Source organism: Gavia stellata, chromosome 2, assembly GCF_030936135.1.
Source record: "Gavia stellata isolate bGavSte3 chromosome 2, bGavSte3.hap2, whole genome shotgun sequence".
NCBI classification, from domain to species: domain Eukaryota; kingdom Metazoa; phylum Chordata; class Aves; order Gaviiformes; family Gaviidae; genus Gavia; species Gavia stellata.
This window is the reverse complement of record NC_082595.1, coordinates 45,867,342-45,890,909: the sequence shown is the minus strand read 5'-3', so window position 1 is coordinate 45,890,909 and position 23,568 is coordinate 45,867,342. Positions and strand designations below refer to the sequence as shown.

Sequence of the window (23,568 nt, the reverse complement as noted above, 5' to 3'; positions counted from 1 at the left end):
AGTCAGGTTTTAAAGGGTCAGGTTATAGATTTTGTAATGTTTCTGTGTCCAACTGCTGCCTTTACTGTGATGTGTAGGTTTTTACTATCAATCAAAATAACAGTTGTTTTAATATGAACAATAGCATTTAGAAATAATTGCATTTGAAGCAGAATGATTCTCCTAAATAAAGTATGTCATGTAGTGGGTAAAACAAGTAGGGAATGTCAGTGTGTTTTTGTGACAGAAGACCTTAGTTTAGGATGTTCCCCAGGCTTGTTTGCTTATGTGCCTTCTTCGCAGAGGAGAAGCAGCTCTAGGAGACACACAAGCAGGGCTGCACTTCCGTCTTTCTTCCCCTGCCTTCCTGCACAAACTCATTTTCCCCCTCAACAAGTTTTCCAACCATACCTCCTGCCCCATCTACCCCTTAACAAATGCAGGACCCCAGCCCATGCCTCCTGCCTTCCCTACACCACCCCCACATACCCTCTTCCCGGCACCCCAGCACATGCCAGTGCCTTACTCACCGACTGAAAGCACATCACTCCTGGTCTTACTAACCTTGTGGTACCTCTAGACCCTGCCTTGGCCTGGCTTCTGCATCCTCAGCACAGGGCATTTTTTTCCAGCAGCAGGTGCTGTCAGCAAAGCCAAGTGCAGAGCTGAGAGCTGCCTTGGTGCCTGGCCACGGCTTATCACCGGTCATCAGGTCACTCAGCAGCAGCTGCCAGTGTCCAGCTGCCGCCACACAGCTTAGCCCTGTGCCATTGCACAGGCTGGAGGAATGTGGAGCTGATGCTAGTGCAGTGCTTTGGCCCGGGGCACGTGCACCGCTGCTTGGGAAACTCTTCCCTCGTGCACCTCTGCCTCGCAATGGAGTACGCACTATTTGGAAGATGCAGGGCAATGCACGTTGCACAAAACTGGTTACAGACAGATCGCTGGGTGCAGTAATGAGACCACACTCACGTTAGCATGCTACTGCTTTCTGTAATATGAGAACAAAAAAGCTTAGGAGGTTACATCCTCTAGAGTTATTTATTAAACGAGTTTGCATGTAAAATAGACATAAATAATTAAATATAATGACAATGTCTTGTGAGATAAATTGTTTGAACCAAGTTGCAGATAGTTGCAGTCGCCACCTGATAAACCAAAGTTTGACCTTTGGCTACCTCACCTGCACGACACCCAATAAATCCACCTCCTCAGTAACCACTTCCAAGATTTTAAATTTCTGAATATCATCAAAGAGCCACCATTTGAAAAAGAAACTGCCAAATAATGGTTTCTTGGTTTTCCCAAATGTGGAATTTTTTTCCCCAAATTACACTGGCCCAAAGCCCAGGACAAGCAATATTCAGTCCTGGACCAGTGACAGATTCAGAGTCCAATGCCTTCAGGTTAGAAAGAGGATACTTCGGCTATCATGAAGCCAAAAATACGCTTTTGGGAGAGCCTTGTTGCTAGCCCTGGGAGATTGCCAGGTATTAGAATTTAACGTGGCACATTTTATGTACAGATAAACTTTTCAAGTCAGTTAAAGAGATTTAGAAAACATATTGATACAAATTACTTTCTCCTTTTGAGGCCTGTGCAATTAGACTGACGATATGGAAGGAGTTGGCTTTTCAAGGAGAGGAATGCTGTTTTCCATATGAGTAAGATTGTTTTAAACAATTGCTAAAATACATCTGCCAGCTTTCTTTAGTGATTTTTGTGCTAGGAATACATGAAGCTCAATGACTTAACTAACACTTTTTCAGCATGACCTGCATAAACAGTCAACATTCATTCATGCAAATTAAATCTCAGTGATACATGTGTGTGTGTGTATAAACATTGATTTTAAGGATAATTGTAAGACAAGAATATATTTCTTTGCCTAGATAAACCTTTTCGTGGATAGTAGTTTAAGAAATTCTAGAGCAAGTGGTTTAACTAGTAAGAGGCAAATAAGCTGAACAAAACATGTAAAAAAATTACTTCGCATAACATTATGATTAATGAGTGATCCTTGCACAGGATGTATGTGTGTATGTTCCACATTGTTAGTGGCGTGTTTTTTCTAAGCATTTTGTGGCAAAAATACGGACTTGAAGTTGAAAGTAAATTGGGGTTCACAGGGTTTGCTCAACTGTGGCTGAGTGCGCAGAACCTGGGCTTTGTTGATTCTCTTGTATTTTAAAAGTCTCCTAACTGCAGAGCAGTGCATGCTGTCAGGAGCTGACTGGGAAATTTGAGCACGGCACAGAAGGAACAGAAAGCCTAGGTAAAGGATCCCAGCAAAAAGAGAGAGGTGACTTTTGTGACATTGCACTTTACATGTGTTTAATGAGATCTGGATACATGAGATGCATTAAAAGTAGTTATATTGAATTATACAAAGTTAAGGAACATTAAACATGTAGCAGTGATGTTCCATTTGGCAACGTGGCACTGGTTTTGCACAATTTTGTTGTACCAGACGTGCCATGTACTGTCCCGTCCCGTCCCTGCCATCATCTTGTTACAGGTCCCAGTGACCAAGACTTTGATGTGTCAAGTTAAGACATTACCTGTGCCTGCCAAACGTACTGATGGATGTGAAGGGAAAACCTGTGGTGACTGAAAGAGGCCAAGACAGAAGCGAGGATGTGTCACCCTGGGAGCTGCTGAATCAGGGCCAGGAGGGCACAGGGGGTTGCTTGGGCTGGTAGGGTGGGAGCTGCAAGGAAGCAGCTTGAAGCAGCAGGAGCTGAGATGGGAGAGAGAGAGACAGCTCAGAGGGAGGCGGTTGAAGAAGCCTCCAAAAGCAGAGGTGAACCAGGACAGAGGGTCAATCAAGGTAACAACTGAGAGATCCTGAAAGGGCCAAGATGTCTCAGAGCTATAAACTTGAATGAGTAGATTGGCTTTCATACCAAATTTTTGTTACTTCTCTAGAGGTGCTTGCTCATCTTAGGCTGACATCCAGGAATGGAACTGAGGAATACGATGAGGTTCTCTGTTCCTCCATAGCTACCCTATGTAACCTCGAGTGAGGTATGCCATGTCCATCTTACCCTCCTGCAAAATAGGGATAGGGTATCTTGCCCCTACAGATCAGGGCTGCTGTGAGGGTATGTTTAGTAATGCTTTTGAGATGTTCGAGTGCTTCAGTGATGGGCACTGTGGAAATTCTGTAGATAAACTCCTATATATAACCTCCCTGACATTAGTACAGTCATAGGGGTGAGATCAGATTGACACTGCTATTTCAATATATAGTATGTACTGCATGTGTCAGAAACAAGAACAAACCTGTCAACATTAAGTATGTGTGGAGAAAGTGATACAATTCCTGTTTTCAGATATGCCATGTCCACTGCATTTATCTACAGAAAAGAGGAAAAGATGGGGTAACGTTAAAGAGGAAGTGTTAATTTTCTTTCCAAAGAACTCTACTCTCTTACATTGATTGAAAATGGTTATCTCTGGCTCTTGTGTGTTTTGTGGTATAGGGTATTGGTCTTTGTTTAGATCATACAATACTTCTTCCTCCCTCCACCCTACAATAACAATTAACGAGCTGTCTGTGGCTGGCTTGGAGTGCATCCTGTGCATCAGCGTGTCTCAGTTAATAGTCGTGATTTCTCATTTGTAAGAGGAAAAGTGCTACTAGCACTTTCAGTCTCAGAAGGGCTCAGACTCACTCAAGGATTCCAATTTATTATGTATCCAGCTCTGAGATCCTGCTGCTCTCTTTATGGATTACGCTGCCTTGGTGGAAGGTATCGTAAATACTGTCTTGCCAGCTGTTCCTTTCTCAGAAGTTTCTCAGCTGCGGAAGATGCAGCTTTATTACTGCTATTACTCTACAAATGGCACTGACTACAACTGTAGGGATTTTTAGGCTTATTAGTATTGGTTTCTAAGGCGAATACACCGGTAGTGATTTTAAATTAAGAGGAGTGGGCATAGGTCATTTTGCTGGTCGTTTATGTTAAACCTTTAATCTCAAGGTGCTGCACAAACCCGTGAGAGGTAAGAAGGAGATGCAGATGGATTGCTTCACTCATTCTGACATGCAGCAGCTGTTTAACAACACAGAATCTGGTTGTGAGCTCAGGAAAAAAAATGAAGGGTAACATTGTACTGATGAAAACTAGATTTTAGAGAGGAATTTAGAAAGACAGAAAGCAGAGGCAGCCAGCAGACGCAGCAGTTGGCACAGCAGCTCATGCAGCAGGGTGCAAGGAAGGCGGCCTCCGTCAAATTTGTACCAGTGTAAGTCTCGGGCACGGTGGCAGTGTGCCGCAGGGCAGTTTCTCCAGCAGATGTTGGAGCAGCTGCCCCTGCCACGGCAGAGACTTCAACGTGGATGCAGCTTCGGCTGGCAGACGCAGCCCTCCAGGTCCTGGGCTGCGTAAGTTCTGTGGGTGGGTGAAGACCCACCTGCAGCCTCCGTGTTCCAGGGAGCACCAGCACTTCCAGGAGGCTCCCAGTCCATCAGTTACAATGTTGGTGACATCAAAGCTGCAAGGCCTCCTGTCTTGTCACTGGGCTTTCACTGACTCTTAAGAGCATGGCCTGAATGTCACACTGAAGCCCGCTCAATAAAGGTCCACGGTACTTCCATTGAACTAAAATGTCCTATACCCTGTAGTTTTTAGTCTGGTCAAATTGAGTAACAAGTCGCAGTCTTCTTTCTGTTGGTTGAAGTGAATTATAATCACAATTCATGTGATCCCCAAATGGTTTCACCATCCCTGCAGAACTTCAGCGTATTGACTGGGCACCTGAGAAAGCAGATGCTGTTTTAGACTGAGCTCCTTGTCGTGAAGGTAGTTCCGGACAGTCTCTGCAGATCAGGACTGGGTTACTTGGGAAGATAGCACCGCCATGTTTGTGCTAAGGACAGAAGATACCAATACACAAAACTGTCAATTTAGCACCTTTTGAAAAGCTTTAACATTCCCTTTAAAACACGGTTAAGGGAGGAGAAAAGGCCAAGCAAGGTATTGATGAAAACAGTGATAAAAAAAGCAGCACTTACTGGTTGGAAGATAAAATATATAATCAGGCTTTCAAGAATGAGCACTTAATTTGCCTAAAGACTATTATAGAACTCATTCTTAATGTATTTGATTTGCATAAAATCTTCTTTTCCAACTACCTGTTGCAGCACACACCTAAAATGGCGAAGTACAGTCTTCTATCAAATCTCAACTTGTCAAGCCAATATTACAGATGTGCTGCCTATTTGTAATGTGATTTTCCAGTCTCAAATGTCATTAGGCACATATATACCATACAGGAGGTGGTTCTTGTTTTAAAAGTATCTTTTAAAGAGTCATTAATGAATGGAGTTTCTCTCAGGAAGCAATGGCAGTGGTTCTAGGAATTAATGCACTTGCAGGTCTCAGGGTGGCTTTTTTGCAGTGTGTGCTAATTCAGCTTCACTCAGAGGTTGCTTCTTTGGAGTCAGTCTCCTGAGTGTTTTCTGGATCAAATTCTCCGTATGATAACCTTCTTGCGAATTCCACCTAAGCTCCGCATGTCGGGCTGGTTTCTCTTTGTTGTCATGCATCATTACCAGCAGTTGAAGATTCGGCAAGCCAGATTTCTTTCCCACTCGTAGATGATGGGACCTCGGGAAGCAGTGGTTTCTGGTGGACACAAAATGGGGAGGAAATTGCAGCTTGCTGCTCTGCAGAGACCAGCACTTGCTGGCAGACCTAGCAAGCATAAAGATCTGTCAAAGCTCCCTTCCCCGCTGCAGGGACAGACAGTGATGGGGCACAAGGGGTCCGAGCAGGGCAATGCTGCGGCCAGAGATCCTTCAGAGAGGGGTTAAAAATGGGTCCGAGGGTCACTGCCGTGGCACTCTGGAGAAAAAAGGGGTTTGTGACTGGGAGGACACCTTGGCAGGCAGCACCGCAGTTGCGTCGGGAGAAGCTGACAGTACATTTTCTTGCAAGTAGATACAGTTACTGAGCCCAAGCTAAGAACTCCTGCTAATGATAGGGTTCATTAGCTCCCTCACTGCTGCCCCAGCAGGGCTGGGGGCTACCCCCTACCCCGAGCCTGCGGTCACCGCAGGGCACACGTACAGCAAGTGTCGCCTTCCCGGATGATGGCGAGGGTGCTCCCTGACGTACCCACAGCATTGCTCAGCTCAAGGCTCTAGTGTCAGCACAGTCATGCAGGCAAAACTGTCTCACAACAGTGAGCAGCTGGTCTCAGTGGGAGCAGAATAGCTGTCCAGGTAAAAATGCAGTTTTGCTTGTAAATACTTAGTCCATAATAAAAGTGCATTATCAATATATCCTTGATTACCAGTACTAGCATAGCTTACTACTATTATAATACTATACTAGTCATTATACTCTAATTATAAATTTGCCCTTTTCTTAAAGACTTTAAATTACTGGAAAGCTGTTACAGCAGCTAATCATCATCACCATTTAAACCTCCTTGTTATTTGAACTTCCTCATTCCTTAGTCTTCTCTCAAGTAAGCCCTGGAGATACTTTGACAAACAAGGGGAGAAATGTTATGTTGTCCTCCAGCTTGCCAGTAAGTAAAAGGGATCAGTCGCAGAGATAACCAGTTGGGCATCTTTGATCGGCACGGTGTGATCTTTAACAAACAGGTCAAGGAAGCATCAATGTTATTTTCTCTCTAAGCCTCAGATTCCCATTGGCCTAAGTTTATTCAGAAATCAGGTGGCAAAAACATTAGAGGCTATGAAACTTCTGGCCTCCTACAGCTTTCCTAGCCCTTATGGATCCCACTCCAAGCACATTTGACCCCTGCTCACCTTCACTAGACTTCAGTCCAGGTGCCAGTCTGATTCAAATTTGGTATTAATATCTCCAGAGTTTTAATTGGCATTGTTTGACAGAAGGTATCCCTGCCTACAAAATTTCCTGTTTTTTAAATGAAGGTTTTTGGAGGGGCTGAAATGTAGGAAAGGGAAATTTTGTCTTGGTTGTAGCTTGGGTAAAGCATCTAAAACAGCTTTTTAGAGTGGCAGTTTCACTAGAACATTTTAAACCAAAGTTCATACTCTGGATTTGTAAAACTGCAGTGTTTGCAGTTAGCATCAACATTTGCTGTAACAGACGAAGATTAAAGAAAGATATACGTCTCTGATTTTCTCCTTACACTTTTAATTGCACTGTATTTTTGACAGGATTTTGTACATAAACTCTTTAGTGATACAGCTCATTATCCTCTTTTTTCACCCCCTTACCTTTATAAAAGAGCAGAAGGGAGAATTTAGGAAAATAATGACCTATTTTATTATATAACCACAGGAATTGGGAGGAGGGAAAGGTGAAAAGGACTCTAGATTAAGGGTTGATTGCTGAAATTATTTTAACTACTTTTTAATTGGCAAGCTGTTGAGCTGTTATCATCAATGAAGAGCGCATCAACAAGCTGTATCTAAAGCAGTAAACATTTCAATTGAGAAACAGAGCTCATAAGCGCTGTAACCATCATCTGTATCGTGAAGAGTTAAGACTAAGTGACTGGATCACAAGAATACATTGTTCAAGAAATATCAAGGGTGGGGTTTGGAGTTGAAAGTCTTTGTTGTCTTCTGTTTTTTTCTCTGAAGAGGTTATGGAGGCAGGGCAGGAGACATTTGCACAGCTTCCAGCTACCTTGCTTTGGGGGCTAAGCAGAGTGAGGTACTGATCTCTGAAGACCTTTTCCGTACAAATGTAAGACATAGGGGTGAATTGCCAGGGCTTGCTTTGCTGTCAGTCCCTGTTAATGGGCTCTGAAGGTCCTGCGCAGTTGACAGACGTCTCATCTACTAGTGGGCACCTCTGTTGCAGACCACATGTTAAATGTCTTTGCATTCCCTTGATGCTGATTTATATTGTTCAAAGGGGTGGGGGCGGAACAAGTTGTTAAAAGATGAAGAAACTGAAAGCTGCCCTAACTGCTGTGTTATCCACCTGACATTCTCCAAATGCTAGTCATTAATTACTAATGCCTTGAAAATCAGAGCAGTTACCCGATTCAAATTACGTTACATCTCTGAGCCAGAGCATTTCCATTACCTTGTCATTTCCCATTCAAACAATTCTTCCTTCTCCACAGTTGTTAAAGGCTCAGACCCTGCTCTGTTTCCTCTCACTTGGACCTCTTATCCATGCAAGGATATTTCTACTCCATGTCAGTCCTGCCTTCACATTGGTGAAAATCGGTGTGGGTTTTTACATTTTTTATTACATGACATTATATTACATTATTACAAACTTACAAATCTGGCCCTCCAGCTCCCGCCCAGAACGACATGTGCGCATCTGATGGCAGAGCGTGGCCAATGTAAGCCATAACCTTCTTTTCCAGTTGGTGATCAAGTGCTGGGGGAAGCATTGAACCTGATTTAGGGCTTAGGCTGCCCTTGCAATCCTTGCACCTGCAGACGTCCCTAGGTTGGACTGGGCAGGAGAGTTCACAGTTGCAGTCACACCAAGCCCCAGCACCAAGCTCTCAACCAAAGTAATTCCCTTTAGACCCAGCAATAACTTGTCCCCATGGTGGCAAGGCAGGGTATGTTTCTGGAGTCACCAGTAACACTGGTTCTAGGTGAGCTGTGCGTTAAGAAATGATGGGGCTTATTTCCTGGCACGTTTGTGCTTCGCTTATGTATATTTTCATGCCTGCCAGCACTCTGAAATCTAGACATCAAGTGTTGGGGGCAGGCTAGATGCAATTTTTCATGCTGCTGACATTAATTGGATGAACAGACCTTCTCAGAGGGGCAGTGTAGGAAATGCGTATGGAAAAATGACAAAATAAGGACTTTCACAGATAAATAAAGCCAAGTGGCTGAAAATGGTTTTTACAGCTTTGGCTTTCGTATGTTTCATTCGGGAATCTAAAACCATTTTGCAAAACAACTAACAAATTTAAGAATCACAACACCTTTCTGAAGAAGATAATTGCTCCTGTCTTACAGATGGAGCAACAGAGGTATTGAGGCTATCATTTGAAAATATGTCGCCTGTTTTCAAGTCCCCAGATTGAGATATGTTTAAACCTAATTCTCAGAAGCATTAAATACCTCCATTTGTATTCATTCATTTGGCATTGTTTGTGCCTAGAGTCTCTGAAAATCAGATGCATTGCCTCCTAACTTGAATGGTCAAAATAACTTTGTGATGTGACAAAGACTGCAAGACCAAACTGAGGCTGGGACCCATGCCCCTCATGCCACATCCCCTTTTTCCTCACTCAGTATCCGCCTTGCATTCCTGGACAAAAGAAAAAGCATGTTCTGCTCACTCAGTTTTCCTCTGCTCTCTTGAACAATTGGAAATTACAACAACAATATTGTGTGGGTTTTTGATCGACTTTATAGAGTCACTTTACCTTGTCTTTCTAGACCATCAAGAAATTGGCTTCAGGTTTTTGTAATTAAGTTTCTTACTGTAGAACTAGCATGGAAATGCAGTGAGAATCATTTGTATCACCTGTTTTTCCCCTGTTGTGTTTGTTTTTTTTTTAGCATACAACAGTTTTGCCCTTTGTATTAATCGAGATGAGAACAACACATCATCAGTATCCCAGCAGGAGCTGTGGACTGGCTGCAGTGTGCACCTTCGCTGTTGGCTATATTTTATGGTAAGGGCTGTACATGCTGTGTTTTCATATTGTATTCGGGGTTTTGTACTGCTAAATTTGGGCACATATTTCATTATGGATATAATCGCTAACAGATTCACGCTGCATGCCTCGTTTGGTCCAAGACCTGGGCTTTGTCTGGTTTCCCCAGATGCTTGTATTTTTAGAAAGTATATGCCAAACCTCACACAACAGGAATTTGTTGAACAATCCCATGTAAGCAGTGGTCTTTCCAAGGGTACATTTTTCAACCTTTTTTCAAGCTAAATGTTTTTCTTGGACCTTAGTTTTATTGCTTAGGGTTTTTGTTCTATCAAATAAAATTGAGAATAGGCAAATGATTTCCTGCATCAGTATTTAAGCGGCAACAGAAAAGATAGAATACTGTCTTTTTTCTTTGCTAGTTCATAAATTCTTTCTATAAAATTGATTACAGAATAAGCCAGTAATCCAAACACTCTGAAGTTTGTTTTAAAAAATGCAAATGTTTGTGAAAAATCAAACTAAAGCGGAAATAACCTTTCTTACACAACATTAAATTAAGTCTTTGGTCAGTTTCTATTCAAGCACCTGACTTACATGACAGAGTTAATTTACTTTGGTCATTCTAGCATTTTATTTTTCACTAAACCTTTGTTGTATTTACAGTGCTCCTTTGATACCGTATATCCTTTATCCTTTCTGCAAACATTTCAGGATGTTTATTTCTCATATTCTTTCTTCTAACCTCACAACACCCTTCCCTCAGCTAAGAGGATATTTTCCAAATTGTGGATAATACTGCTTTTTCCACCAGTCAAGTGAGATAGATAAAACTAATGAGAGAGGAACACAGACTCAAGGCAGCACTGTCATGCTGCTTCAACTATGCAACTTGCCCCTTCGGTCCAATGAAAGAGCAGCCATTATTCATACACATCCACGCAGACTGAGTGATTATAAAATGCTAGTAATCTAGCTGAAGTGGGATGTTGTGTCCCAGGACAACAGTCACATTCTGCCATTTGCTTTTATAAACATACATAGCCTTCTTAAAAAAGAATAGTATTTGCAACTGTAAGATAAGGACAGCCTCATGCAAAAAGGCACATGATGATTCCTTCAGGAGAAACGAATTATTTTTTTTAACCATATATAATAATGCGTGATTTTTCTCGACCTTTCTCTGAAGGGTACCTAGAGACAGGTTGGCAGAGTCACTGTACCTGTGATCTGGCCTCCTATGGCAACTCCTGTTTTCTCAAAATCATCTGAGTCGGCGCATGCAATGGTATTCAATAGGAATAGAAAATTGAAATAATCCACTTCTGCAAGTGAACTAAAACCAGAGGTGTCTTAAAATCTTTTAAGAAGCTGTTACAGTATCAGTGTGATACTTATATGGCTTGATCCTGCCCACTACAGTGCATCTAGATCCTACAGCTACAAGGTAAAAGGAAATTATAGGACAAGTAAAGCAGAGGAAGAAGATTCTGCATTAAGAAATTAACTACTAAGCAGATACCCAGTTACAGCCTATGATCAGCTCCCTTTGCTTTTGCTGTTTACTGGTTTTGCCTACACGTACATTATTTCCAAAACGGATAGGGCTACTCTCAAGTGACTAACCTTCTTCCAAGTTGTGATTTCTCTGAAGATGGTCTGAGACTATTGCTTATGCAGCCTAAAGGTCATCCTGCTAAATTCTGTATTTACTGCCCATTTCTCCTTCTACTTTTATGAAAGAAGGTCTTTGGGGAAGACTGAAGGCAGACAGGCTACACTGTGCCATCATCTGCAAGTTCTGCATGTCTTCAGCCTACATGTGTTACTGAAGCCTCTATCGAAGATTTGGTTTAGGATGCAGGCCAAATCTTGTCTCGATGATGTCAATACAATGTATCTGACATTCACAGATTGGGAAAATCTACCAGAAAGTATGAGAAGTGGGGTTTTTTTCATCCCTCTCACTCAGGCTGTGCCTACCTTTCACAGCTGAAGTCCACTATCTTCCTGCTGCTAGCTAAGTGACCACATTAAAGTAGAGACCTGAATCACTTAGATAGTTTGGAATTACTTAATTTGGATTTGCTGCCTTTGTCGGTGTACCTTTTAAACCCCTCAAGGTTAGCACAGTGCATTAAAATGAGACTACACCTGCAAATGACCTAATTACGTACAGCCTGGTGGAACTCCCTTCCTTTGTCCCCTGCTGGGGCTTAGTTCTTGGTTTATGCTTTTTACCTAGAAGTTAGGGATCTGCCGCTTGAGAATTTGACCTTCTCCCTACATCATTTTTCCCTCAGCAGAAGTGTTTTCACTGCAACTTTCTCAGAATAAAGTGGAAACAGTTGCTAATCAGTTGTTTTCCATGTTTTGCCCTTGAATTTTGAACTCTCTCCCCACCTCAGCTGAAACCTTCTTACCGTGCTACATGATACAAGTATCGTGTCACACTTTGTACTGTAAAGGAGCATACAGGAGGATATTGTTTAGGTTGGATTCTGTTAATGCTTTTTTTTCAACTCCAAGTAGAGGAGAGCTGCTGTTTCATTTCGTATGTGACCGAATCTTTCACATATGGAAGAGATGGCGGAGTAGCAAGCTTTTGTTATATATATATATTTGATAAATGAGAAAACAGGCAAACAATTCTGAATAGAATCACTGAAGTTGGAAGAACATAGCTAAATAACTTGATATCCCTTGAGCATTATTCAGAGACATGTTATGAGCGAAAAATCCTTTCTTGAAGGGTAAAACCTTTTTCTATTTTTCTTTCTTTTTTTTGCATTCTCTCCCTTCAGTCAGAGAGCATTTGAGTAGGCACACTTAGCTCATGCGCTCTCTGTGAGGGAGAGCTCTGCCTTGCTCTTAAGGAACTGTGCCCAGGCAGAGCATTCACAGACTTGCATTGCTGGTCGCAGACCATACATGGACTTTCAGGATCAAGGCCATAGGATTAGACAGGAAAGGCCAATTGGCTTTATTTAGCATGGCTTGAAAAGGTCACAATTTGTATTGAATCGTTAAATCTAGACAGTGCTAAGAAAACCCGAGAGCTTGCTAGCACTACCAGAAAATATTGCCAATGGGTGTATGGAGTTGGTTGTCAAGGAACAGAAAAGAGCCAGAAATGTGTTGCTTCTTGTAATAAGAATGACCTCATGGTAACTAATATCAGAGCCTAATATGTCCCTAAAATAAACTGAGACAAATACGTTTATTTAAAATGGTTTTCTTGTTCCCTCTGCTTTTGAGCACTTGAGGATGCCAAAAAAAGGGACCCTAAGAACCTGACTCCACTGCTCTAGTCATGCTGAGCTACGTGTTTGGGAGCAAAAGGCTTGATCTGCTCTTTTGTTGCTATCTCAAATCCACTAGAAGCTGCCTCCACATGTGCCAAGTTTGGACTTGATTCATTCTTTCATTCTTTGATAAATCTATTTAAAGAGCTCAGGTATCTTTAAACTTTCATTTGAAAATAAAGTTTCTGTTGAAGTGACTTTAGGAGAGTTCTGTACATTTGCCAAGGGAGAGCGTTTAGATGGGGTAATTTGCTGAATTCTTCTTGAGTGAATTTAAGAAAGGAATGTACACTGAGAATTTGGAATGAATTTGAGATCGATGCTGTCAGCCTTGCTGTAGGATTTCCACTAGCGATTCTCCATAGAAGGAGAGGAAGATCAGAAAGAGCAGATGCTGGCAAAGGGATAAGGGTGCAGACTGCTAGGACAAACCTTGACATTCAGAAGAGAGGGGTGGAGGGTTAGAGCATGAAGCTTGGTGGGAATTGACAGCCATATCGATGAAGAAGGGCAGGATTGAGAAACTAGAAGGATTCCTGAGGTGGCTGGTGCCAATGGAGCAGGAGAGACACAGCATGGCTGTGCTGGGGTGTGCTAAGGGTCTGTATGTAGGGAGGGGGTCATGAATGCTTTTGGAAGTGAGCACTGGGGACAGAAGTTCAATAGTGATCAGAGGAATCAGTGGTTGGGGAAAAAAACAAGTGAAAAGTCCTTGAGGCAAGTAAAAGATGAACTAGAACCATGGGTTAAAAGAGAAATGGGTAAGGAAATATGCAGCTCACAGGTCAGCAGCTTGAAAGCTGAAATCATGCAAGTAAGTGGGAAAAGCTGGGAGGGGGAGAGAGAGACAGGCTTTGAAATCAGAGTGGAAGGCTGATGGAGAGGTGGGTGATAGATGAGACAATGCAGAGGAGGAGAAAAGAGTTGGAGCCAGAGCTACTCAGAACAGGAGGAGTAGGAAGAAGTAGAAGCAGCAGAAATAGGCCGGAGAAGATTAGTGTCCCCTGTACCTGACCCAGAAGGAGGGTGGGAGACCAGAAGTGCTTTCAGTGAGAGAGGGCTGCATGGATCCTCAACCTGTTAGGTCTGATGTAGCCATTATGGACTGTTGCATTCTGGCTCCCCTCCGCTTCGACATCCTCAAATGTTTCAGTCAAAGCAACAGTACAAGCACAGATGACATGCATGGATAATATATTCTCACTTGCTTGTGCAGCTCCTCAAAATATAGCTCAAAAAGGCATAGCAACCATTACTATATTTAAAATGAAGTATTATTTATCAAAATAGATTACTTCCAAAGATGACAACACCTTGCAGCGAATCTGCGGAGTTTCTGTCGTTCTAGCTACCTGTACATACACACAAATTTCTGCTAAGCTTTGTTCAGCCCAGAGGATGCCAGCAGCATGTCATGCTGAGTATGTTTTGCATGTGACATTATTTGCAGCTGCAGTTTTCCAGGACTTGTTGTCTTCTGACTGCATAAGCCACTCCATACCAGTAGCATAGTCCTGTAACCCACATATTGTTCAGCACTGCTCAGATCAATGGAGAAGAATCCAGTGTAAGAAACTGGAACAAGATGGGATGATTGCTGTTATTTCCTAACTGATGACTGTTTATTGAACTTACTTTTTAGTCCTTAAAATTTCTAAACAATGTACATTCCTGATGTAGGTGACTTAGGCCTGGCTAGGTGGTGTTATAAGAAGCCTCGCATCTTAATGTGGCTGAGATCTTAACAATTGTGATTAGATGCAGGATGCAGAACAAGTTGTCCTATGTTTTTTGGGGAGGGAAAAAGGAAAAAAAAACCATAAGGATTTATGAAAATGTGCCTCACATCAGTCGGTGTTAGAAACCAAAAGTAGAACAGATTTAGTGTGGGTCATTGTGCTTCTGCCTCTGAAAGCACAAGGTTGGTCCCTACTCTATAACCACAAATGATTTGTTCGTTCAAGTTTTGAATGACTCAGCTGCTGTAAGCCTATCGCCTCCTTTGGGAGACATTCCACAATTTAATAGTTCTGGGTAAAGTTCTCACTTTCTGTGGAAAAGGAAGAGAGTGATACTAGGAAAGATCATGAAGTGAAAACGTAGAAAGTGTCCATTTTCTGTTGTTCGGTAAAGAGTAACCGCAACAGAAACTTGCCCAGGATTTGTTTGGGACCAAAGATTCAGCCTTCCTTTCTGCCTGTTGCTGGAAACGTGAACAGCACAGAAGATGTGGGAGAGGATTTGCTGCTGCAAAAAATAACCAGAAAGGAACTGCCATAGTAGATCGGAGTAGTCATGTATCCAGGCTTTAGCTGTAGCTAATGCCAGATGCTTCAGGAGATGATTTAGCAGGCCATTTTGGAATAACCAGCCTGTAGGGGAAGTTTTCTTCCAAAACCTATGTCAAAAAGTAGATGCTTGGATCCTTCAGTCTTGATGGTTTATATATAACCTTGTACTCTTCAAACTTAAGCATAACTGTACACATTCTTATTGCTCGTACAGTCTCCTGACTTCAGAAGCTTGCTAGAGTTGCGTGATACGGCCCAGAGAAGAGGAGTGGACTAAGCAGACTTCCAAACTTGTATACTTCAAAACTTTTTTGAATATCTTTATTTCAGTGACGTATCACTGAAGGATAGGGTGGAGCATTCCAGAGATTAATTAGGTATCACGCAGAAAGATATTTCCATTATTAGATTTGAATTTCTTGTCTCTGAGTTCTGTTGAAGTGCTTCTCCTGTTATGAGGAAGAGCACTGGGAGCTCTTCAGCCATGCTTTATTATTCTGTGCTCTTTCTTACTCATTCACTGCTCTTGAAAAGTTACACAGCCCCTCATCTAGTAGTTCCTGTTTCCAGAATGCATAGTACTGATTGTTGTTTGGCTGCAGATTTTGCTGAAGGACTCAACTTGGGCAGAAATGGCTGGAGGCTCTCAGAGTTCAGACCACAGTGTGCCGCCAAGCTGTGACGCCTGTGCAAGTATATTCAAACTCCTGTAGCTAAGAGCAGCCATCATGAAGAAGCAATCATTTTCCGCAGCATGTCTCTCATTGCAAAATCTTTTGGATGTCATGGTTATCTGCCATTATATCCACATGTTGAGCTTGCTTCTACCAGGACTAAGTTTTACACATGTTGCTGTAACAGCTGCATTACTCAAAGTGACAGGCAGAGCACGCATAAACCACAAGGCTCCGACAGTTTTTTTGTAGTTACTTTTCCTCAGTAACAAAAGATCTATAGCCAAAGATTAAGTGTATATTTATCTTCTCTGCATAGTTTTCATTTCCTCCTGATTACTTTGTTAGGAGAGATAGACAACATCTACTGTATACTAGAAGTGCAAAACAGCTACAAAGTAAAATTTTTGACAGATTTGTTAAAAAGAAGCAATATTGTGTGTTTTCAAATAGCTTTTTCTGATTTCTACACCAGCTGGTTGAAAATTTACAAAAATCACCGCCTCTTTTAACAAACATTTTAATTTGAATACAATGTGTGAATATTTCCATTCCTTCTTGTCTTACCAGTTCTAACAAATGGCTAAATGAGCTCATCTTTGAAAACACACGGTTATGTCTACATGGGCTGCCACGGAACCAAAACACATGGAGGTTCAAGTTAATTTTATCTTCTCAATAGTAGTCAGTCCAGTTTTAGCTTGAACTTTTTCTCCTCTTTATTTTTATCTAAACAACCCATTTTTATACCCGTTCAATAACAGGGTCTTAAATTGGATCTAGATTTGCACTCCTAAGTAAATCTTAATGCATGCTCCCCTGTGCTTATCTAATAATGAGGTTGGACAGGAATAATGACTACTAGAATTGCAACGTTGAAGGCATTCATTAACATTAGTAATCAGCAGTCTTGTGTGGAAGCTTTATGCCTATAGTTGATCAGCCCTTTATTGTGCGCCATCGAGATAGCATGTATTCAAGCAGGAATGAACCCGCTAAGAAAGGCCATCAGGTGAGGTTTCCATGGTAGCAGTCGTCCCTTTGCTGCTCCCGTTTGTGGTACAGACGATGCAGGAATAGTCAGTGTGTCACTGCTCAGTGGAGAGAAGGCTAATATTACTCCATCCCAATGTAGCGAGCGGGGTGGTACAGCTCATTTTAATGAAGATCAGGGTGGCTGATCAGGTGGGCTTGTGACCATTGTCTCCCAAGTGGTGCTCTGTACCTCTTGTGCTAAAAGCATAAGTTCCTACGGTGTGGCTGCACCAGGAACAGGCGTAAAACAGCTACGCTGAACGCACAAGCAGTATCACCAAACAATGAATGGGTTCCCATGGTGGGCAGCGAAGAGCAGAGTGCATGAGCTGTGCTCAAAGACTCTGAACTAATCAGAGATCACTGACATTTGGGAGCTCATCAGTGAGTCATTGGTTGGATTTAGAAAAATATTTGCTCTTTCCAGCATAAATGCATTGTAGTAAATGCCACTTCTGCTTGGTTCATGAAGTTACCTACATAGGTGCAGTTTAGAAGGTCCCTTGAAAAGTCCCTCTGTAAAGGTGCTTTATAGTGCTGGGCAGTTTCATCACACCAGAGAAAATAAGTGAAAAAGAAGCACTGGCTTTTTTCCAAGCTTTTTCCTTGGAGCTTGTTTTTCACAGAATGATCATATAATGAAAGCAAATGAAACTGAAAAACATTAGGCAATAATTGACACTCCCTGCTAAGCCAACCTGAGAGTAGAGGACATCCCATTACCTTCTACCCAACCATCCCATGTTTTTCTTTGATCAAGAGGAACGTGGCATCCCCTGTTACCATGGGTTACACAGGAACCCTTTATTTTTTCACAGATACCTTTATCTTGTCAGGTTAATTCTGGCACAGAAGAATGTTGTGGAAAATAACTGTAAAGTACAGAGATAATTTTCCATATGTGAACTCACTTGGAGAAAGGGTTTTTAATCTGCATTTAGATCGTGCAGATTAATTTACTGACACATGTAAATTCCTACATGAAGGGTCCAACTGTTAAGGGTTTGGCTGTAATAAAAGCTTTTCTGAGGAGGGAAGCCATGTACATTTCCAGGGTGATGGAGAATCGTTAAACAGGGATTCTGTACTCTCTGTGTGACAGGCATTTATGGTAACAGTTTTGGGTGGACTTCTGTGTCTCTGCCCTTCAGGAGCCTATGACTGTTGATCTAGTGATCAAAAGTCTTCCTTAAACAAATAAAAGTATAAGTAAGTGAAGCAAATCATATGGACATGGAAATCCCTATCAATAATAGTTTGTGCAGCTGCTGAGTCTTTTCTAGCTGGGCTTCACTGTGAGCTTCTCTCTCAAATTGCCAGGTCAGAAGGGAAGAGATTTACATTCTTGAAGAGAGCCCAGCAGCTCACAGGCCCCAGCCTGTCTCCACTGAGCACTTTTCCCAGGTATCCTCCGTGATGTTTGCTCAGTTGTTTGGCAGCATTTGCCTTTCTTAGCTTCCACTTAACTGGAACATATGGACTCACTCTGCTCCGACTTCACCACTCACCATGTCAGATCTCAATGCGCAAGCTATCCCTTCGGAGGGTACAGGTGTCCATTGCAGTCACACACAGCAAAACCACGTACCTGGAGTGCTTCTTCAGGCTGCACTGCAGTAAAGCTAACACGCTGTCTCTTGGGTTAGCGTATGTGTCACCAGCAAACCACCACCATTCCTTTTCCTTTACTGTGTATTGAGTGTGGAGCTGGGCAGAATTTCTCTGATGAGGTGGTTTCGGGTTTTTTTTTTTTTTTTTTTTTTTAGATGTTTATCCTACCTAGAGAAAAATTACTAGATCCCAAATGATACCAGGTAACTGAAAGAAAAGGAGGAGCAACCTAAAATGTAGGTGCTCAAGAAATTATTCTTTCAAAGAGAAGGTGGACCGTATGTTTCTGGTAAACCCAAAACTGATGCACTTGCCAGGTGTAGCAAGGAGAAGCAGCAGAAACACACAAACGTGTACAAAATGAAAGAAGGACACTGCAGAAAGCAGAGAGTTGGGCTGAGTAGGAGAGCCTGGAGAACCCTGAATGCTCTTTGGATAAAGAACCTGCTTGCAACAGAGGGATGCTGCAGTTTCCGCACTGCCACACGAGGGGTGTGTATTCCTCGTAAATACAAATACAGCAAGGAAATACCTGCCTACATCAGAATGTGAAAATTGGCCAACTGCTTATATAAAATTTAAAGCAGTAAGAATGTGGGAAATCAGTCATAGTTTCATAATTTGTGATGTCTGTTCTGGGTGGATGCCATCCAGGTGCTCCAGTTCAGTTGCAACTTGCAGCCGTTTCAAATAATTGCTTTTCAGGTTACAGTAGCTAAGCCTATAGACCACGCTACTTTTGAAAAACAAGGCTGTAAGAGTCAGTACTTGTTATTTTTGTTTTGTTTCAGGGTGTGCTGGATTCACCACGTTACAGGAGTGTGGGTGTACCCACTTCTTGAGCACCTCAGCCCAGGTGTCAAAATAATCTTTTTTACAGCTGTTACCATAATAATTAACATATTCTACTTGGTGGGAGAGGTCCTGAACAACTACATCTGGGATACCCAAAAATGTGAGTATTGTTTTAGGAATATTAACTCATGATATACACCGTCAGGACTTGAGTATGCTCCCCTGAAAGTTGAGAAGGTTTTAAGCTGGCTAAAACAAAGGAGAGTGACAGAAGTTCCACTGAAACATCTTGCTTGCTTGCTTGCTTGCTCTTAAAAGCAGCCGTATGAACGGAATGGCTGCTGAAGAGCATGATGAGCTACGAATATGTATACTTATTTATAACTTTCAATACTAATTTAAGAGCTGTTGGCAATTACCTGAGAGGTTTACAACCCACTTGGTTTACAACCCACTTATTAGCTGATGAACACATTAAATGCAGCTAGAATAAAGTAGCACTCTGTGGGAATGCTGTTAATGGTAAGCTTAGACTTAGAAATAAAAATATATTCTTTTAGCATTTTCAGATATAAGGTGTTTTCTGCTCATAAGTTTACTCAAAGAAAATGAATATGTTCATGTCAGTAAAATAATAGGAATGAAAGATCACCTTAGTGCAGGGTAAACGTAACTGTGCAGACCCTACATCATCTACCCTGCCTAAGCCACCCATTGCTGAGTAGAGGAAAAGGGAAAATAAGACGCACACAAGATTAGAAGTAGGTTCCTTTAATCTATGAAAGATGTTTTCATTTATCAAATTGCCTGAAATAAGCAAACAACATTCATAATCACCGCAGTGGCAAATCACAACTGGAGTGAAATCCATCCTCCGTGGGAATTCTGTCATTCCATTCGTAGGGCCCATAACACGTTGGGACCGTATGAACAGCCTGTATCTCCTTTTGGGAAACTTAGTGTGTACTGGTTAATACACCATAAATTCACATGGTAGTTTATTGCACACAAATATCTTTTAACAAGTCCTCCAGTACTAGGTAGAACCTAATGCCAGAAGCTCAAAGCAGTTTTACTTGCCGTTTGCTCATATTAGCACCCAGGTATAAAGTGTCTTTTTGTTTTTGCTCTAGAACCGGCGATCATTGGTCATAGTGTTCAAGTCTGGTTTTCAGTCCTCAGTTTGATGTCACATTCACATCTATTTAACTTATTTAAGTTAATTCAGGAAAGAAGTTTCTAAAAAAGGCAGCCACAAGGAATAATTTCACTTGACCTAAGTCCTGTATGAAGAATGATAATGTGGTGAAGAATTACATGTTCTTACCAAGTCCATGAATAAGTAAATGGTGGAAAATCTCCCTCACTGCTCCACAGTATGCATAGCAAAATCCCTGGTTCTTGTGGCCCTCCACCCTAGAGGAGCTAACATCAGTTGGGTCATTCTTCCAACCTCTTCCAAGGTTCACCATGGCCTTATTATCCTCTCCATCATTTCCTTGATTTGGTTAAAGAATATTGATCCAAAGTCCTTTGTGGCTCAAGCACGAGCAAACCAGAAAATGCCATGAGTCACCTGCTGGTTTGCTGTACTTGAAACACTTTGCATAAACCTAACCTGAAGCGTATGGCAGGCACACCACAAACAGCAGAGATATAAAATAATGCCAGTCTGTCACCATGCAAGACTTGGGAAAATATTATTTGAAAACTGTACATTTAAAAGGGGCTTTTGAGCAGTAAGCTTGCAAATTAAAGCAGTCTGCCATGAGAAGATTTCTGGGGTGAGAGGGGGTTGTTTGGGTTTGGAGTTTTTTTCCTTTGCCTCTGGAGATGCATTAAATAAAACCTCACTACTGACAAAATGATTTGCAGCTAGTTTTTCCAAGTTAAACCACAAACATGGTAGGCAAGGAAAAATTTGCCCTTTGTACAAGCCAGTGTCTGTCCACAGTTTTGAGGGTATCTGCATTCCTGTCAAACTATTTGATGCATCTGCAGTAGAGTGCTTCAGAAGAAAGGAAAGAAGCTCTTTTAAAAAGGCAAATAAAACAGCTCATTTAAAACTATTGGAAAAGTTCCTTCCAGCAGAAAGCAGAAGACTCAAGACTGGCTCTGGAGCAGCCTTGTAAACCCACTGTAATCTTTTTGGACCCGGCCTCTTGTTTTGGTTGTTAAACCTTTAACTGTGGCTCTTCCATTACATTGGTTTGCCAGCAACACCCAGGGCCATTGTACTTGGGCTGCTGGCAATGCACAGACCCATTTGTTTCCGTGTTGCTTCTTTCAGCAAGGCAGCTCTGCAGTTGTGCTTTCTAACTGCAGATGGGTCTTGTTTTTTCCCATATTGGAATTAATGAACTATGTTTTTAAAGGGACTTTTGGTGTACATACCATCTATGCATATATTGCATTAGCAGGTGATCTTACTTGTGACTGGATTTTCCTCTCAGTGTTCTCAAACATTGCTTCTCTTTTGCCTTCAGTCCTCAGAAGTCTTTCTTTTCCAGTATGCAGCAGGGCTGAAAACCTCCAAAAGAAATATTTGTATTTGAGATGTCTGGCAGAGAGGGCTTAGTCAGAAGAACAATACTTTTGTCAGATACCAGTAGTAATTCATTGTCCAGGAACAGGCATATGAAATAGCTGAATGTTTTTATTGCCAGAAAAAACACAATCTGCTGCCCAGCCCAGACTTTGCTCAGCATAGAAAATAGACAAGTCCTGCAGCAAGGATAAGTTCTTTAAAGAGCCCTACACTCAACTCAGCCCTCCTGATAATACTGAAAGACATGGCCATTACAAGAAGAGAGAGGCACCCTATCAACAGTGATTGATTCTTCATTCTTGTACTCTCAAAAAAGGGAGGTGTATTTGCAAATATTTAAAACTCCAGTGTTGACATGGGGAGAGGAGGTTGATAGTTATTGAATTCTGAAACACAATTTTAAAAACTTGCTTTCAAATAAAGCCAGCTGCTTGCTTCAGCTATAATAACATCTGCTTTAATTTGCTTGTAGGTAAGCAGAGGAGGTGAGGGAACTAACTGTTCCCAGACCCCTGCAGCAGTCAAAGGCTGACCGTGCGGCAGGGGGTTAGGCTGATTTGAAAATGGTCTGGAGGGAGGGAGGCTTGTGCAGTTCACTACTGGACAACCACTGCCATCAGGTGTGCAGATGCTCTTTCCGTTCACAGGAGGTAAGGTAACACTTGCAAGAGCATGTGAGCAAGTAGGGGAGAAACACCAGCAATAGAGGGAAAAGAAAGGTTAACGTATTAGAAGAACCTCTAAGTAAACTCTTCATTTTTATTCATTGAGAGGTTTTTAAAAGCTGTTCTCCATATGTTTTCAGGTATTGAAGAAGGAAAAGAAAAGCCAAAATTGGACTGAATGATAGAGGCAATATGGAGGATTGTTTATGGCTCCATGGAAGATTTCTCATCCCCGACAGAGGCTGGCATGGAGAGGAATCTTTTGGAAAGAAGGAAGTTTAATGGGCCCTCTGCTCAGTGCAAGGATATTTTTGGGGTTTATATGGAGGGAAAATTATTTTAGCTGAGAATAATAATAATAATAATGTTTCAACCTCCGTTCCTATTTCTCCATGCTTGCATGTGACATACACATAGAAGATGTATATTTATCTCCACGGCATTCTCAACATGTGTTTCTTGCATCAAGTAAGTCATTACATCATTAATTAATTAAATCTTTTCACTTCCATCAAGAAGAACAATGAGTCCATTCTCTGTATTGTTTGAGAAAAACTTAACCAGATAGGTCTAATATGGGGAAACAAAATCATCTTATATATTTTGAAGTGCAGTGTAAAAACACAGTGGAAGTTAATTGCATGAATGTATTCGAAGAAGGATTCCATCTGACTGAAATACTAATGTAACACTATGTAACAGCTGCCTTAAATCGGTGATGTTAATAATTTTATCAGTCCAGTAAAATCTTATTTGCGGTGTTAGACTATCTGAATATGATGCAACTTTTCTTAAATAGGCCTAAATAAAGATCAAATTATCCCTGCATTTCTGTTTCTTCATGCTGATTCTTGAAATTCTAGATGGATTGATGGCATTTGAATGATACATTTTCAGGTTTTCCAGTGTCAGCTATAGGTGATATTATTTCTACATGAGGATTTTTCTTATTTTCCTAGTACAAGACTAGATCCTGCATTTTCAGGTTGGAAGTGCTCAATAGATGGGCTGAGCTGTTAGTGTTGTACCAGAGAGAGCATTTAAGCCTTACTTCAGGAAGGCACGTAAGCA

General features: G+C 41.7%; 1 protein-coding gene across 4 annotated transcripts in view; it reads left to right on the top strand.

Moving 5' to 3' along the window:
- AIG1 (androgen induced 1) overlaps window positions 1-23,325 on the top strand; it is a 127,480-nt gene extending 104,155 nt beyond the window's left edge. For 3 of the 4 annotated variants that reach the window (XM_059832928.1, XM_059832922.1, XM_059832915.1), the window contains 3 exons: window positions 9,476-9,591; window positions 19,281-19,444; window positions 22,638-23,325. In XM_059832928.1, coding sequence (XP_059688911.1) covers window positions 9,476-9,591; window positions 19,281-19,444; window positions 22,638-22,675 — 318 coding nt within the window. In that variant the 3' untranslated portion in view covers window positions 22,676-23,325. Of the gene's footprint in view, window positions 1-9,475; window positions 9,592-18,198; window positions 18,283-19,280; window positions 19,445-22,637 lie in introns of all 4 variants that reach the window. The other variant, XM_059832908.1, reaches the window with a different exon arrangement.
- Window positions 23,326-23,568: the final 243 nt, after the last annotated feature.